General features: G+C 39.5%; 2 protein-coding genes across 5 annotated transcripts in view; one reads left to right on the plus strand and one right to left on the minus strand.

The window, feature by feature from the left end:
• Positions 1–18,107, plus strand: part of LOC144207425 (uncharacterized) — a 186,604-nt gene that overhangs the window by 66,083 nt on the left and 102,414 nt on the right. The window lies entirely within an intron of this gene.
• Positions 15,048–18,107, minus strand: part of pcdh19 (protocadherin 19) — a 49,623-nt gene continuing 46,563 nt past the window's right edge. For all 4 annotated transcript variants that reach the window (XM_077732894.1, XM_077732895.1, XM_077732892.1 and 1 more), the window contains exon 5: positions 15,048–17,578. In XM_077732894.1, the coding sequence (XP_077589020.1) occupies positions 17,010–17,578 (569 nt within the window). In that variant the 3' untranslated portion in view covers positions 15,048–17,009. The remainder of the gene's footprint in view (positions 17,579–18,107) is intronic.

The following is an 18,107-nucleotide window of genomic DNA, read 5'->3' on the forward strand; positions in this document are numbered from 1 at the left end:
TACTTCTCTATAACCACTGCAAACCTAGCTGTTACGTATGTACAAAGGATGGATTGTGATCAGAAAATAGGAATAACATTGGAAGGTAGAAATCATTGTTTCCCTGAAGAACACTGATGTTTTGGAAGAGTTGTGTTGACAGAGCGCTCATCCAGCTCAGAAGCAACCTGACAAGACATTGCAGAATGACAGTCCAATCTGCATTCCTCAGTAGCAAACTACAGAAAATGTCTTCTTCAAAAGCTACAACTTGGAATGATTTCTGACCAACAGATGTATATATCCTCTGTTTGGTTTGTGAAAATCATCTTGAAGAATATCTGATACAATACAAACATCTATCCATCACTCTGTGTATAGTGGATGCATATACATCACAAGTTCAATTAGCTTTTCCATGATATTCTAATATCTACAGAAATGGTCACATGAGCAGACACTTGTACAATTTATGTTTGATAACAGTAGACCTATTTTTTTGGGCTGTGTGCTTTCCACTGGTCCTCAAGTCCTTGTCTGTTCTGAGTTTATAGCATCCATTTTAGTTCAGTGATAAAACAGAAGCTGCTGACTTCCATTTTAATGAGTACATGGATGAGGCTAAACCTGCCTATTGAAAAAGCAGTGGAGGTTGCTATGATGCCAAGCAGGTAGCACCCATTTCTACTTCCTCAGTGCCGTAATGCACAATTAATGAGGCATCCCATACTGTTGGTCGATGCCTTTGAAATGGGCACTGACATTCTGTTTTTTTTTCTTTTCTGTTTTGCATGCTACACTGGCCAGCTTGCGCGCAGTGTTCTGTGTTTATAATTAGTTCATCACAACATCTCCATTGATGTCAGTGATCCAGACTCTTGACTCTTCAGGTGCTGTGTTTCAGTAAATCAGAACAGGTCTTTTCAGGTGGTTAGATAAATTGTTGAATATGAGCAGACACTCTTTAATATCAAAGCTAATGTTGTTGTATATCAATCAAGATCTTACTTAGCTGCTTGTAATAAAGGAAAAATGCCACATTTTCACCCTTAACTTGAATAACGTACAATTGTTTTTATTTATTTTTATTTATTTATTTTTTTACTGGTTACTATGACCCTGGTTTCTACTACCATGGGAGTGAACATATGCCTCTCACTGGTCGGTGTCCATATCTGACTGTCTTCTTGATCAAATGGGCTGATGGTTTTGTCCCTTTTTTAATCTGCAAATCCACAAATACGTCATAAGGTAACCTTGCATATGTTTTGTTCATGGCAGATGATGTATGTATTGCTCACTGCTTAACTGGGTGGAGAAGGGTGGATGGAGCCCATGGAGGAAGGTTGCCTCAGACCAAAGGCATCTGTCTGGGACTGTCCGTAATTGGTTGCAGTGTGGCACTGTCTCATTAATATGGAGCCCAGAGGAAGGAGAGCTCTGACTTCCTTCCTTGGTGTTTGCTTGTTTGACTGTGTCTCCATTGATGCTAAACGTGGGGCTCCCGGGGCTCCCTATGCCTTGCTTGCTTCGTTAAAAGAGACTGAATATTAATGTCATTCAAAAATAATGTTTCAGCAGTCGAAACAAGCCCATCAGTCTAATGGGTGCTTTCGCTGAGTATCTTGTTTTGTGGATGTCATTTGTATATTGAGATGGTTCTAGCATGTCCTTATTTGCATTGAATGCTGCTTCTTTTTCACAATAACTTTTGCATCCGGACTGGAACAATCTGCCAGTTAGTGACCTTTGACATACTTGCATCACGAAGGCATTCATGCCAATATTTATTTATGAAGCGTCTTTAACCAAAGTGACAAAACATTTTAGGCGAGGGCATGTTGACCAGGTCTGTGCATCCAACCTTGATCTCTTGCAAGATTGTAAATTGTGTCTGTAGTCACTGGGGTCATATTTATGACAGCTGCCATAGCCTGCTTTTAATATATTTTAGACCAACCCCATTGGCAAGCAGCTACATCAAATCCATTGGCCTATCAAACATCATAGCTGGTTTTGTCTGTCTGGTCAGTCGCAGTGGCTAGTGAAAACTTTTGGCCTTGATAATTTGCACATCTTGGAAGTAAATTGTGAGCTTACACGTGTATTTGTAAGTGGGAAGTAAGCATTTTTGGTTGTTTTTTTTAATATTTTGAAATGCCCGCTCTATTATTTTTGGCAAGTTGGAGTTTAGTATTGTGCTTGTGTCTCGCCTTTTTAAATAAAAATCAGCAGCCACACTATGTTTAGCATAAGATAGGTCTGTTTTGTCAGCATGCCAACCTGCTCCTCTAAGGCTCAATTTTGCCCTGTTGAGCTGTGCAGTGATGTGCGTCCTGGGTGCACTTAGCAGCAACATCAATGCAGCCAAGACACTTTCCAAAACGTGTTGTCATACAATCACTCACACAGCATCTGAACGAGTCCCTTGATGATGTCTCTCGCACATCTGACATCTCTTTTGTCCTGGGCTACCACAAAGGACCTTATAGTACTAATTAACACAGATGTAAACTAATAAATAGTCAGTGATGAGAGTCCCCACTTACCTGCGGGACATCTGATTTTGAATATGAATCTTCGGCACTAAAAGGAATGCAGACTCCTCGTGGCAACATTCTTATGTTGTACACCATTAACTGTTGTTACTATTAAGGCCTAACCATGTTGTTTCATTCAATGTTCCTTTCATTCTTAGCCTCAAGAAACGCAGACAATGGCAATGCACGTATTGTCCTTGTTCTAAAAGTTTAAAGGGCTTATCAGCAGTTACCAAGGGTGACTGATTTTTGTAAAAGACCACTTGACTTTGTCACCGACGCACATGGTAGTTTTGTAGTCTTTTCCACTCATGACTCTTGATTGTCTTCATTTTCATAGATTTTTATACCGCAGGGCATCATTTCAAAGGTTCTTATACAGTATACTGTCAACACTTCTTTCATTTGTTCAAAAGTAAATCAAAAGAGAAACGCTGCATGTTGAATTAACCTGGCAATTATACTTATATTATTATTTAACAGAGCTAATGATCATTTGCAACTAACACTCAAACACTTGCTGTTGACCCTTATTGACATGCTTTACATTAGAATGCAGCACATCTGCCTGTTAACAAAGAGCAACTCCTGTGGGTGATCACATTAATTAGGATGTATACTTAAAAGCCTGGTGCTCACAGAACGTGTGTTGTTTGTTTAAGTGTTCTTTACCGCCCTACACGCTGATTAGTGTCCAAGTTGTGTACATTTGCGGGTTGGGGAAGGCGAAACACAATTGCAGTCTAATGTTTAACGTTGTACCAAACTAATCAGGCAATGACAGCAAAATATATGATATAAATTAATACTGTAATAAAGTCGGACTACTGAAGCAATTATTGTCGCTAAATGCAAAGTGATATCCAAAAATGTCTTCATGATTGTGGCAATTTATGTCCAGCAATGATGTGGATGACTGATTGCATTGCTTAACATCCAGAAAACTCCTCAGACAACTACATCAACATGGAGAGTGGAAATTGGCCTTACTATGGTCTTGTTGCCTCGAGCTGCCTACTGTCTATTTGGCACGGGGTTGATGAATTATTAATTATAGAATACATAGACTTCTCACCAGGGAGGAAAAATACCCTCAGTGCAGTTAACCGCTGAGGGATGTTCAAGGTCAAACAAAATAGGTTGCGAGGATAAAGACACAGGGAAATTACCTATAATTGCTTAAAAAAAGACTGCTTTCGTGATGGCTCTACGCACTTGCCCCGCGGCTATACTCGCTTCAGTTTCCGGTTGAATTTCACCACCGCTAATAAAACTTCACTTTATCATCGGGGGTCCATCTTTCGCTCATTCAAAGGCTTACCTTTTTAATCTATTTTAAAGCAGTTATCAGCAGAGACAATTTATTCTAATCCCGCCTCAACGGCAAGTGAATGCCACACGGCCAATCGTTTCAGCGGCGCTGCCCTTTCAATGCCTGAAATATTTATTTCTTTAAAGGGATAAACGCATCGTGCTGTGTTCCTCTCTCTTCATTATTCCTTCCGGCTTTTTTTTTTTTGCCTATTTGTAACATTAGAGGACACACATTAAACCTGAGTTTCTGCTGGTGAATGGGATCTGACCCCTGATGGTTAAATTATTTGAAGAAAGAAAGGCGGCCAGCTCTGCTAATTAGTGTGGCCATGCACAGACACAGTGACCGCTGTGAAAAGGGTCCAAGGACCCTCACCAATGCAACAGCAGCCTTGTAGATTCATTGTCATACTTCTCCAGGCACAGTTGAGCTTTTTAATGAGCCCACCTTGGCTGTTCAACATTACGTACCAGTACAACTAGTAATTTTAGTTTTATCTGAAAGTTAAAGGAAGAATTTGGAAAAAAAACATGCTAAATATGCATCTGTTGCCATATGTTTTTCAGATAATTGCAACCATAAAAAAAACATAACATTCTGTCATGGTCAGAAAGAAAAAAAAACATAAATTGGACATGGGTATTAATTGCAGGCCCAGCCAAACTACGAACAAAAGTGAATTATAGTCCAGAAAATATGATGGGCACCTGAAAAAACTCACCTTCAATATTCCTGTTTAAAAAATCCCATCATTATAGAATTGGATATTTATTCAAACTGTTGTGTTTGACAGTTTATTGATTGGCTTTGGCACAATGGATGATTAAAATTATATTTTTCTGGCACATACTTGGCAGATATAATTTGTATGCTTCGTGTAATATTACAGTATTCAAGCAGAATGTTTTTAAAAGTTTTGTTTTCTATTCTAGATAACAGAAGATGTTAAATTATTAATCAGAACATTGTCAACAAGCTCCATGCTCTAATCTGGTATGTTGCTAGACTAAAAAGTCTAATGACTACACTGCATCACATTGGTGTTTTGATATAGTTTTGCAGGAAAAGTTTAGGCCTGAAAATGATGATTGCTCCCACTTGACAGCTGCATGATCTCATCAACAATAAATCATATTAGTGGACACAAAATTGTTATTCTACCTGATCATTTGTCCAGATGAAACGCTCTCCTAGGAGCAATAATCCCAAGTGAGCTGCATACTACATATCTGCGAGCTTCTTGGTGCAGCGATAATAGCATAATTGCATAATTGCTGCAATTATGGGGGATCAAATGATCGCAAATGCCATACAGAGAGCCTAAAATACAATGAGCGGATTGTTGAGGTTCAGTCTCAAGTGAATATTTGTAATATTTTAGAGACCTGTTTCAGTCTCCTTTTTTTCTTCAGTATCCGTCTTTCAAAAAATCCAACCGATCTTGTAAATGACTAATTAAATTATTGATACTATTTCATAAAATAAATGGTTATTGTTCAGGAAATAAATGCATATTAAACTTCTATGCAGGCAGAAACTAGGATGAACAACATTGTAGCCACAAACAATACTTGAGCTGACTCTCAAATTCTCAACTGCTTTGATTGGGTCAAACTCCCAAAATGTTTAGGTACGCCAAAACCGAGGTCGGCTCGTCAAATTAGTCTGTGGTCTCTTTACTCTAACAACCTTTTTCTGCAGTGTAGACACGTCCCTTGCACTTATTCCATACTATGAAAACAACTGTCATGAGGCAAATTTGCTTCTATGCAGGATTCTTTTAATTATCATGGAATTATCCCTTCATTAAATCAGACAGGGCTACATTATCCCTGATGAAACAGATTTCAAATAAGGGCATAAAGACTGGGGCAAAAAGGAGGAGAAAGTAAAGTGAAACATTTCAGTGCATTGCAGGAAATGAAGTCAGCGTGTTTCGTAGAGTTGGTCCCTAGGAGACATTACAGCACGGCACAACATGACAGGGCAAGTTGGGCTCTATAACGAGAAAGACCACCTACCTCTTTTCGCAACTCGGTCCAATTATCCTCCCCAAACCCCAACAGAGGTTGTACATTTTCTCCCCAAATTGCAACAATCATTAATCATGCCAAATACCAGTTTTAATGAATGTCTGCATCAGCGCAGCAGTAGCATCCTGTTACCAGGATGCAGCACTGCAGCGCACCAGTGTGTGAATTCTAGAGTGATAATGATTAAAATCCCCCACAATCCTGTTTCATCGTGGCATGTGTTGTTGCTTGGAAAGCAAATTTGCGCTTTGGAAAAAGAATAAAGTCAAAAAAAAAGTCGCCCATAACAGCAGAACTGCACAAAAAACACATCAACTCTCCCATGTGTCTGCATATAAAGCTGTAGGAACTCTGCTTTCTGTTGTGATCAGATCTTTTATAAGCAAAGTGGGAACGATTCTGTCTTTGGGGTGTTCAAGCAAACTTCCTCTTGCTTTTACATAACCATTTCTCACTGCGTTCAATCTTCTAGTTCCAAGCTTTCTCTGCCCGAGTGGGTTGATAGTACTTCAAGGATAGAACCAAGTTCAATCCACAAAAAGGAGTATTCACTGAGACCTTGCTAGAGAGGCGGTCTCGATTCACTTCCAAGCAGACCGTGATGCAGTTGGTGTTCGATCTGTTTCAGAACTGAAATTGGTTTGCAAATATTGCCATTTGGAAAATGAATTACCCTAAAAAAAAAAAAACTCCCGACTAAAGAAAGCAAAATGGACTTTCCTGGTGTGAATACGCTGTAGAGACCCCAATAAAATCATATTACTCAAAACAAAAAATACTCCACTTTATTTTTCCTCCAGTTCCAAGACATCCTAATCACAACTATAATGATATGCTTTTCTCAAAACAAAAATCAAGCATTTCCCACTTTTTATACATACCTAGTTTTGGTGTCAATCCCGTCTCATGCAAATGAGCCCCCTGCATTCCCCTCAACAGTTGTGCCAGTAAGGCTTATGTTACCATAACAACAAGGGACAGAGCTATTCTTTGAGAACCAAGTCTTAAAAAAAAAGAAACGGCAAACCACATGGAAGCGGAAAGCATGGAGTAAATGCACTGATTTTCACCAAGCTGTCAAATTGATCTGATTAGTCTACGTGTCTTTGAATGAAAAATGTCGCCAAACATAGTGATGGTAGTGAAAACCAACATAAAGCCAGGAATGGTCTTCATAGATTTGGGTCGGAAAGCTTTATATACGAGTCACCCTTGGTTGCCCAGGACAATATGGATAAGTTGAAATGTATTTGTTCTGAACTCTTTCATTGTCATTGATGGTTATAGACTTCCAACCCTTTTTAATTGTAAAGGCTGGCATTGTGTGATGCTGTTTCACTACCATTGGACATATTCCTGTGGTCAAAAGCAGTGAGTTAACTATCAAACTGCAACTTCTTCCACTTGCATGTATTGTTTAACTAAGCTTCCAAAAATATTGAGTTAAAGTTTTCTGCTGAATCTGAAACATTACAATTTAGAAATACTTTATTTCCTATGGGGACACTTGTTTTTTTTTAAGTTATCAACATTATTTTGGTGATAAAACTTGCTGTTCTTGTAATCATCTAGAAAGTTTGTGCGCACCACTTGCGACTAGAGTATTACAATTCTTATTATCTCCTTATCTCCCCTCCTAAGATGAACTTTGACTACTATACATTTGCTTTCTACTCCCCCCACCTTCTCAGTAATGATGTAACCGCCTGCAGTGCTCTTCCTCTTAATTTTTAATCATTAGAATAAATAAATTTCTATGGAATCATTATGCAGTAGTGAAGAAGTTTCTCTCTCCATTGCTCAGCATAATTCACTGAAGTGCAGTTGGGGAAAAAAATGCTCCTATTAGGGTTCATATACAGCTTGGAAGGAATCAGTGTGGGGGAATTTTGATTTGCATCTTTTTTATGTGGCAAATTGTGCCTGAGCTTTTATCGCCTGAATAATTTATTCCTGGCACGCTTTTGGTGTCATACGACAACCAAAAAAAAATATCACATCCAACTCTCATTGTTTGGAGTATTTGTTGCAGACTTTTTTTTTTTTTGGATGGCTGTCAGTGATGTCATGTTGATTGACTTAATGAGGTCTGACAGTTTTTAAGTGGTAATATTTATCTTGGAATCCAATATTCTGTTTCATAATGTCATGAAACAATAGTGCTATGCTATTGTCACACAAGAGCAGAAAATCTGGCAGTTAAAAATGAATCTTAGTTTGTTTTGCATGGACTGGAAAAAATGTTTTAAGAATCTTCAATTTTCATCCTATTTTTTAAGGCCATAGTTATCTAAAACATGCTGTTAACTATTTAACCGGTCGCTCTCTATTTTAGTCTTGTGGCTTGAGCGTTTGTTATTTTTTCAGTAAAGGTTGTACTAAAACTTTTGTCCAGCAGTGTGTCGACTAGGAAGGGCAGGGTGAGACAATGATACATACCATAGTCCTACAATAAAAGAACGAAAAGACCATAACCTTCTCTTTCACGAATTGCAACATGCGGCTTGTGCACCAGTAGAGGGTTATGAAGTACACCATTGAAGCTCGTGCACCACTAAATCCCAAGAGGAACTACTCGTTATGGTGGTATAAAGCTCTATAAATATGCTGCTTGGCTTTGGAAATGTTGCAAGCTGTAGCTTTATTACAGCCATCCTGTTGAATTTCAGAGGCTCCCCAGTGGGTCAGCGAGAGCGAGCTTCACAGCAACTTACATCCTCCCCACCGTCCCTTATTGTTGGTGTCATTACCAATGCTTTCTATTGTTAGAGTTTTCAGGGCCACAACCTCACACCAGGCTACTTATTCTTCATGAGGTCACCACATGTATTCCCCAAGGTCTCTCTTGGGCCTCTCAAAGAAATACTGTGGGGCTGAACTGCAGTGGAAATGGTGAATGAGAATGCAGCTTTACAAAGAAGAACTTTTCTATCATATGTTCAACCCGAACTGCCAATTTGATTTAATTCCTCAACATTTGACCAGTCTTCTTAGGCATCACGCGTCGATCGAGAAAAAGTAGCACATGGTGACGCCGACAAACTTGATCTAAAACATGCCTGCTTTACATCCAAAAATTGAAAATAAATTGCAATACTGCACCATGTCTTGTAAAAAATTACATAAATCCTCGACAAGTGAAAATGTATTTGTAGTGACGTTGCTATAAGCTACGATAGCCAGACTAAAATGGTTCCCTTACAACACAATTCCATGATTCCCCTTTTGTGTCAGGCCAAAAAAAATGTCTAGTACAATTGTGACAACAACAAGCAAGTCCAATTTCTTCCACCAGCTGCATTTGGGGCATACCATAGTCACTCAAGCACCTGTAGGTAAGCAAAGCTTCGGGCCCTTTTTGTTCAGTGATTTAAATAACATAGAGAACAATAAGTTGCGCCTTTAAACACTCACACTGCTCCAGTTTCTGCATGGAATAATCTCTTATTCTTCTGTGCAGAGGAGGTAAACCCATTCAGTCTTCTTCTTATCATAACAACAATGGCAGTTATTTACAGCACTATTGCACAGTTTGTGCATGCAGCATGCATATATTGTACTATTGCATGCAGTATTTTAGCTTGCATCCATCAGGCAAAGACTAGCAATTATAAAAGCAATGTATATAAACTTATACTGCTTTTTTTTTAAAAAAAATATAAATGGGAACTTGGAAAGATCCATATGGAATGTTTTCAATTTCCAAGCAGTCCAAAATGCAGATTTGTTATCATAACATTAACCACTTTTCATTGATTTTAACCACTGTTTGTTCCAAATGTTTATTCAGAAAAGTTTTTTTTATTTTGGTGGTTTAAATATCTTCTATTTCTCAAAGAATAATCTGCAAATTACATAGTAGTTTTGCTGAGATTTTTCTAAGAAAAGGCCATATACACATTAGATGTTTTGTTCACAAAAAGCTCTCATGTTGTGTAACAATAGAACATCACAGGCAAATAATATGACATTGATGACAGCAATGTCATTTTCTACATCTACTCTGCCTTCCTTTAATCTTGCGAATGTCTGTCATTTTGTTCCTCCTTCAGAAGGAAAATACAATTTAGCTATTAACCGTCCCTGTTTTACTTCTGCTTTGAGGCATAAATAAACCAGTATGCAAATCAAAAACCAGAAAACTACTATATTTAGGGTAAAAAAAAACTATGATTAAATGCATATTTTTGGGAGGGGGTTGAATTGATCTGTAGTTAGTTTTTACTCCTCTTCAATGGTTATGTCCCCCATGTTATTTGATTTACAGCATCCGGAACAATGGTACTGAAACACGCAACTACTAGATAATTTGTCGTATTGGGCGCATCACTATCCTTGTGTCCTTGCCCCCCTAACAATGCTTCAACCGTCTCCTTTTTGGGGGGAATTTATAAGGGGCTTTATATGAGGCTGCATTTCAAAATCTGCTTCCACTGTCCTCCCTGTTGACCTCCAGTTACTTGTTGCATTTTCTCTCGTTGGTCAGGGCCTGCCGATGCGAACAAACAATATGCCCTTTCCCTGCCTCCAATTCACTGTTAAGCGCCACGATCGTGGCCTCTGAGAAATTACATTGCCTCCTTTTCGTTTCTCTTGTCACCACAAATCCCCCATTGCATAGGATTGTGGGAACGACTTATTCATTCAGGTGGTGCTTTGCATTTATCGTATTGAATTTGGGCATAAGAAAAGCGAGGGATATGAGATGAATCCACTTTTTTACTTCTTGCAATTTTCTGAGTGGAATCTAACTTTTGACGTTTAGCTTTCCTCATTTTTTGTATGTCGTATGCCACTGTTGAGCTTTGGATTCAGTTTTAGTTCGAATTTTACAACATTTAAAGTTTTGCGAAGTGTTTTCACAATCATCGGAATGTCTACGTCTAGTGAATGTTCTGTTTGAGTGCACATCCACCAGCACTTTTATTTTTTTCCTTCAACAAGCTGCAAAATAAGGGAGACGCGGCCCTGAATGTGTATTCACTGATTTTCTTGGCTGAATAGTCCACTGCACAGTTCTCTCATTGACTCGCGCTGTAAGTAATTCAATTGAACCAGTTGAATAGATAAGGCGATTGCTGATGAGGGCCAGCTACAGCCAACATGTCATTCCTCAGATTTCTAAAAAAATATATAAAAAATGATATATCACTTAGTGCAGGTGTATGAATATCGTATTCTTACAGAAAATAATCTGATACCGAGGAAGTGAGATTTTTCAAATACAATGTTTCTCTGTTCTTCTAAAGCTCGGGGAACAAACAGCCTGTACCTGTATCAGGGTGAAATAAATCAATGGTGGGTCCAATCATCACCCATCCCATAATGTATGCCCATGGGGAGCTGAGGTAAAATCCAGGGCTCCTGTTGACAAAAACCGAGTATTTCAAAGGCCACATTCCTTCATTTTAGGTTGCTATCAGCTCGTTTATCCTCCTGAGAGCGGGGGAGTGTGTATGTGGGTGGAGAGTCATCTGCCCCCTATATCCGGCATCTGATGTCTGAGCAAGGTGGCTGGGGTCAGGCTGACTGCCCGGGGGCTCCCGGTAGGCTCTTCGGACCCCTTTCAGACAAAGCCGCTTTATGGAGCAGTGTTATCAGGGCATCACTAATGGTTATGATATGATCTGTCCAGCATCACTCCTAATTAAAGACTGCTGCGGGATTGTGGCCGCAGAGTCTGCTGCTTCCTCCCCCATTCCAAGCAAGGCCTTGGCAGCCCAGTGTGAATGAAGACTATTGTCTGAGCAACTCATTTCACTGGTGATCAAAGATCCTTTGTGGTCCTCACAAAAGGAAGTGGTCAGTGACCGGGTTGGACAGATATGTGGCGGTGGTTGGGAGATGGAGTGCGTAATCAGTCTCCTTACTGATATCAATGCGCAGACTTTTTTCCTTGTGACAAAGACTAACCTTTTCAATACAAAACAAACCTGTGACAAAAGGCAATTTTGTGGGCAAAGCCTGCTTGTTGGACAGATTATACATTACAGAGGTCTTCATAATGTCACACCATCACCTATTAAATCAATATTATCTCATTCCTATCACGCTGACTGGAGCAATAGTGCAGCAGTGAGCACGTCTTGTCTTCTCTTAGTAGTCCAGAGTCTGTTAAGAGCTTTGCAGTTGTAGAATTGAGGCTCATGCATGGCTAGAATGTTCTCAGGAGCGACTTTGGTTGCTGTTCAGAAGGAATGGTTGTTTTACTTAAAATCATGAAAACTGTGAGACACAAATCTACACCTGCCTTAACCTTATATATAGATTTTTAAAAGCCGAAAGCATTTCATGGTAAATTATGCGATAGTGCATGTTGCTGGTTAAGTGTCTTTAAAATAGTCGAGTACTTTACTTGTGGTTGTTTGATCTTTTGAGCATGCAGGCATACATTTATGCTATAGCACACCAACTGTGGTGCAATATATTGGTACAGAAAATGAATTTATGTTGGAGGGGTTGTTTTTATTTGTTTTGCATGAAATGTGATTTTTTTTACACACTGGAAACAAATGTATGGAGAGATAGCTACTGAAATTTACTTGACGCATGTTGGGAATTGGAATTGAAACAATTTATGTGCAGATACCAATTTCCAGTTGCATTCTACTACATCAAACTAGTATTCAAATATACATAATTGCTATATTTACAGGTAGTGATGAGTGTATGTACGTGTATATGACTCGTCAATGAATTAATCGTGATATCACTTTTTTCTCATATGAAATGGTAAGCTTACATTCGAGGGAGGAGAAAGATAAAGGCTATTCATAAGCCTTTTCATTTTGCAGTAAGATTGGACTGGTATCTCTTTCAAGTCGCCAGTTGAACTGTTTTAGGAGAGGAGGTGTGTTGTTGGCTAATCGTTTAATGTGCAGGGACCAAAGAGTCTTTAAAGAAATGGCTGATGTACTTAAAAGGAAAAGAATCTCTCATCCGCCAAGGATTTATAGCTCACCACTAAATCTTCACTAATTGATACTTTTTACTTTTTTGTGAAATGTTGAGGAGTTTGATGGATTTAGGAGGAGAAATGGTATTAAAAATTAAGGTTGTGCATTGGATAAGTTGTGATTTTCTTTGACCAAGTGTTCCAGTTCAAGACTTTTTTTTTTTTTGTACCCAATAGTTGACCTGTGTCAAACATGCTGGTTTTTAAATCTACAGTGAAGTGCCACCAGCACTCAGAGGGAAAAAAATGATGTTTTGTATGAAGAGGGAGCAGCTGCAAGGTCCTTTTGATAGAATGAGGTCACCAAAGAAGCAAAGATCACTGATTTGACTAAAGGGGTTGCTTGAGATTTTAGTATGGGAGGTCTCACTCAAAAAAAGCCTTCAATCTATTCTGAAGTGAAGGAATGCCAAGCGACAGCATGCTTCACTTGTGCTCGTAAATAAATCACATTAAAGTGTTCTCTGATTTCCTCTCTTAACACGTGATAATTGAAACATTAATAGGACATTAATAGGCTTCGTGTCCCAGTAACCTTTGATATAAATCTCGCCCCTAATGCGGCGAATGCTCTCCATGACCATGGTGAATCGGGAGCGATTAAACGTGGTCCAACAAGCACCGTTCTGTAGAGAATTTACATTAACAGATAGATGAATTGAGCGCATACTTTCACCAAGGTGAAAAAGGTTCTGTGATTAGCGCAATATACACAAAATGGCAAAAGTTAAAGGCCCATTCATATTTCCATGGAAACGCATGTGTTGTCTGTGTTGCTCGACACGTGATTCATTCATTCAAATTGGAACCTCGCGCAGAGTGACGCAGGACTAAGGAAATAAATTCCTTACAGAATTATTGTAAACTCAATTCAAACCAAATCTTCCAAATGAGAGAGCTGACTTACCTAGCTAACCAGTCTGCTGTCCTCTGAGCTGTGTGCTTTTCCCTAAAAGCTGATGACATTTCTGCAATTGAAGTGATTTACCAGTAGTAACCAAAGGGAATTCTGTGCAGGCAAGTCACTTTTTCAGCCGATGATAATGATTTTTTTTAATGCACATTTTGCCCTTTAGCTCTATCATCAGGGTTTATATATTAGTTTTTTTTTTCTGTCTACTCGGAACTCAAAGCCCTCCAGTGGTAATTCATCTGTGTGGCCCGATGCTGCCTGTAACTTAGCTGGGAGAAACAAGATCCTCCTTATGGATTTAATGGCCAAGTCATGGCAAGAGGGCTTTCAGACCAGCTTTCATGTTGGCTCCACCAGAGGGTTTATAGTAGAAACAATGGCAAATTAATTATAGAAAAAAAACGGCCTCTTATCAGAAAGGGCTGCTAACTTTCACTCTAGCCCACTACCTCTGTAATCTTCGCCCATCTAGCCTTCGTAAGCGTTCTCTCATTGTTTGTGCACGAGGGGTGAAACTCGGAGCCTTTATTGAGTGGGAATGTTATAGAAATGGTAGCAAACTCCTCCACCCTTGCACTCAGTCAACATATAAATCAATAGTGTACAAGAGCCATTAACGGCATCGTACTGCTGGCTGAGAAGAAGCCACAAACTGAACATAACACAAGCCTCATCAGGGACTGTCACACTTTTGTTTTTGTCTAACAAATGGCACCTTGTGACTGAATCTTGGGAATAAAAAGAAACTCTTCCCCCTGAGTAACACACACAACCATACCCTCATGTATTGGAACTTTCCCCCAAAAGTACACTCAAGAAACAGCGAGTGATGTGAATGTCGCATCTCGTAATGGAGCATTATGTTGAGAAGAACCTCATTATTGTAAAGAATGTCTGCTCGTGACAAATAAACAAGGCCATTTCTTTTATGCAGTGACTATGGAGCTGTCAAAACTTGAAGTAACGTGTTTACATGAAACTAAATAGCAGGCATACCTTTGTAACAGTGTTAGTAAAATGCTTGAATCACAACAAAGGAACATATGGACACCAAGCATGTGTAGACTTGTGCATGAGTTTTTTTATCACCATGTTGGCTCTTTTAAATAGTTAAGTTCAAATCTTGTACCAGCAACGTTATCAAATTTGACTGCAAGCTTCTTCAACTATTAAACTCCCTTGATAAAAATCAAAGCATGGCTAAGCTGAAATCCTCACTCAGTGGCTTAACGCTCAGTCAGTTGTCTCCTAACGGGCAAATTCACTTTTCAAAAACGTGTGTGTGAAGGAAAGGTCAGACAACAAGGGAGGGCACATTTAATAGTTTAATTATAAGCTGCTGTATACATTCAGTGATTATTCCGATGTTTATTTTGCCAGAAGCCAAGAGTGAGACTAGCAAAACATTCAGTTACAAGATCTAGTTTTTTTTTTTTTGTTGTTGTAAGAAGTCTGTCCACTTTCATTCACATGATCCACATTGTACATAGTTTGCTGCAAAGCAATATAAAGCCACATGTGCCTTTTTGTTTTTGTCATGTTAGGCACAATTCCTCCTTGCCTGCTGCTTTTTTGGAGCCAGGTTGTCGTGTTTATACGACACTCATCAAAAACTTGTCAGATCGACAGTTGAATGGCAAACTCTCAGTGGCCATTTTGAAAATATAAAATATTTTTTTGGGCCCAACAGGACACCAGCTGGAACCTCATTTATCACCTCCCTATTAAGATTATGCAACCTTTTATTTGCATTTATGTTTTTTGGTTTCTTTTTCCATCTCACTCTAATGCTCATTAAACGAACACAGTTATGTTGGTGTTGAAATCGATAATTTTTGTGAAATTTTCAGGGTTTTTTTATGTTTTTTTTTTTCTTTTTTAATACATTTTTGTTGTAGCCCACACATAAACTTGATGGCACACGAACTGACCAATAAAAAACTCTTTACAACAAGGTAGACTGCAAGTCAACAGTTGCCAGGGATAACACAGCTGAAGAAAAATAATAATCCAAGTTCAATTTGGAAGAAAAAATTAAAAAACAGGTTCAATATAAAAGCAAAAGACAAAAATAAACATAAGCAAGTTAATTTCAAATATAACTTACTGATAGAATAACTACACAGCATTAAATATTCTCATTATACATTTTTAAATTATCTATAAAATATATTTTGGCATATATTTTTTTTGTTTTGTGTTTGTGTTACAAACGCTACTGTAGCTTCAGTTACACACCAATCTGTTTATTTGTATTTTTTTTTTAAATCTGTTGAAACCAAACATTAAAGGGATTGTCACATAACAACAGGTTAATAAAAATGATAATATTAAACCCTATACAGAGTTTCACATAGCAAGACAAAAGTGACGATCCCTTCTATCCTAGCCCCATAATCAATAATCAGAAAAAAAAAAAATACAAGACACCACAGAGCACAGAGTCCTAACATGTGCTCCACTGGCTACAATCAAGTTTGGGCATCGCAGATACAATGTTGCACAACCGGTTGTGAACACATGGCTCTTTCTGCCCCGTTTCCATCTTTATTTTTATTTTTTTTACGTGGGGGAAAGGCTCGGGCAAACTGCAACAGTTCATTTAGCTCCATCTGTGACAGAGTATAAATACTGCAACGAGCTCAGTGTGGTGACGCCGGCATGTCCTTACGGATGCAGAGAACGCATTTCTCGTATTAGTGAGGTTAGGTGAAAACCAGACTGATGGGTCACCATAGATATTGTGTGATGTATCCTTCTTTTTGTTTATTACACAGACGGAGTTCACTATACAAAGGGCAGATTTCCACAGCTCGATACAAACTGCGAAAACCATAGAAGGCAAATATTGAATCGTGATACAAAAAGTTGTCAAAAAGGCATAACTGTACTCCGGTCGGTGTTTGTCGGCACCTCGGATGTCCATGTCCTGCTTTGGCGTGAGAGTCGGAGCGCTCTGTTAGCCGTGTCTATGCAGTCAACAGTAACCTGCCTGTCCACTCGCTGCTCAGAGGGGATGGGAATGTAAGAAAAACAGGAAAGCAAACAAAGAAATCACCGTAACTACAACAATGCCACAGACACTACCTTGGCTGAATCAGCACACAGCTAGCTGCAGCACACGCTTAGATATTGCGTACTGCAAACGGGGGTGCCTGCTCCAGTCCCATGGCCGGACTTTTCTTCTGTGTACGCACAGCTATTGCAGGATATATATATTTATATGCGTGAAGTGAGTTTTACGCTGCATGAACGTGGGTGGCGGAAAAACTCGCTAAAGCACAATGTCTTTCAAGCGCTTGCTGCTGGGGGACTCTTTGTCACGGCCATCGTGCAGAAGTGTATTAAACTCCCGCACTGAGGGCTCACTGTCTTTGCCTTCTGGTTGCCGGAGCAGACTATGGTTGGCGATGCGCTCTGCATCGCGACATTTCAGTGTATTGTAGTTGGACAGGGGCGGCTTGGACAGGGGGCTCTTCAGGTGCACCGGGGAAGTAATTGGACTGGCCGCCTCTCGCCCGTTCCCGGCTTCGCGCACGGCGCCGCCGTTGGCCTTCGGGCTGCAAACCTGAGATTCGTGAGTCCGCTTCCCCTTCACGTCGCCCCTCTCCACGTCCTCGGGTCCGTCCTTACCAAAGGTGGCAAAAGTCCTCTTAGTGGTGCCGTCCTCATAGTGGGGTACATCCACTGTGGTGGCCTCGATTGACAAAGCAATGACATTACGGGGGTGCTCGGGTGACTTGACGCGTGCCGCCAGGGGGACGCGAGGCATCCAACAGCGGTCAGAATGTCCGAGGATGCGGCACTCGTCTTGGCAGTGGAAGCCTTCACCGAGATCTCCAGCTGGAAATACACATGAACATTTGATCATTAACGCAGAGAAAACATTGCTGTGAAATTTGAAAGAAATGCTGCACAATATTAAGCTGTAAAATAGTATAATCAAACAGAAATGCAGTATGTTTACACCATGATCCCCCTAGCAACATGGCCATCCCGCTGTTATAAAATCCTGCGTATGATAGTTTATGTATGTCCTTAACTAGTACCAAAACACAACTAATTCAGCAAAGTTCTGCTGGACAGCTCCCAAAATTATTCCAATTATCCATTAGGTTTCCTCAATGTTAAAAAAATAAGAATAGCTAAATTCTTATCATCAAGAACATATGCCAGCGGCTCAGGTTTGGAATCTGACACACCAGATGATTAAATTATGTACTGCTAATTAATGTTCTGTTAGAACCTATTATGACATTATTTTTTTGGGTGGCAACCTAGCTGCTTGAAGAATCCCGATCAGATACCTCGCGTGAACGGTTCTAGTGTTGTCTCCCCATTCCTCCTGTCATTTGGCACCAAGTCATAAATA

The sequence above is a fragment of the Stigmatopora nigra genome, chromosome 14 (genome assembly GCF_051989575.1).
Source record: "Stigmatopora nigra isolate UIUO_SnigA chromosome 14, RoL_Snig_1.1, whole genome shotgun sequence".
Classification (NCBI taxonomy): domain Eukaryota; kingdom Metazoa; phylum Chordata; class Actinopteri; order Syngnathiformes; family Syngnathidae; genus Stigmatopora; species Stigmatopora nigra.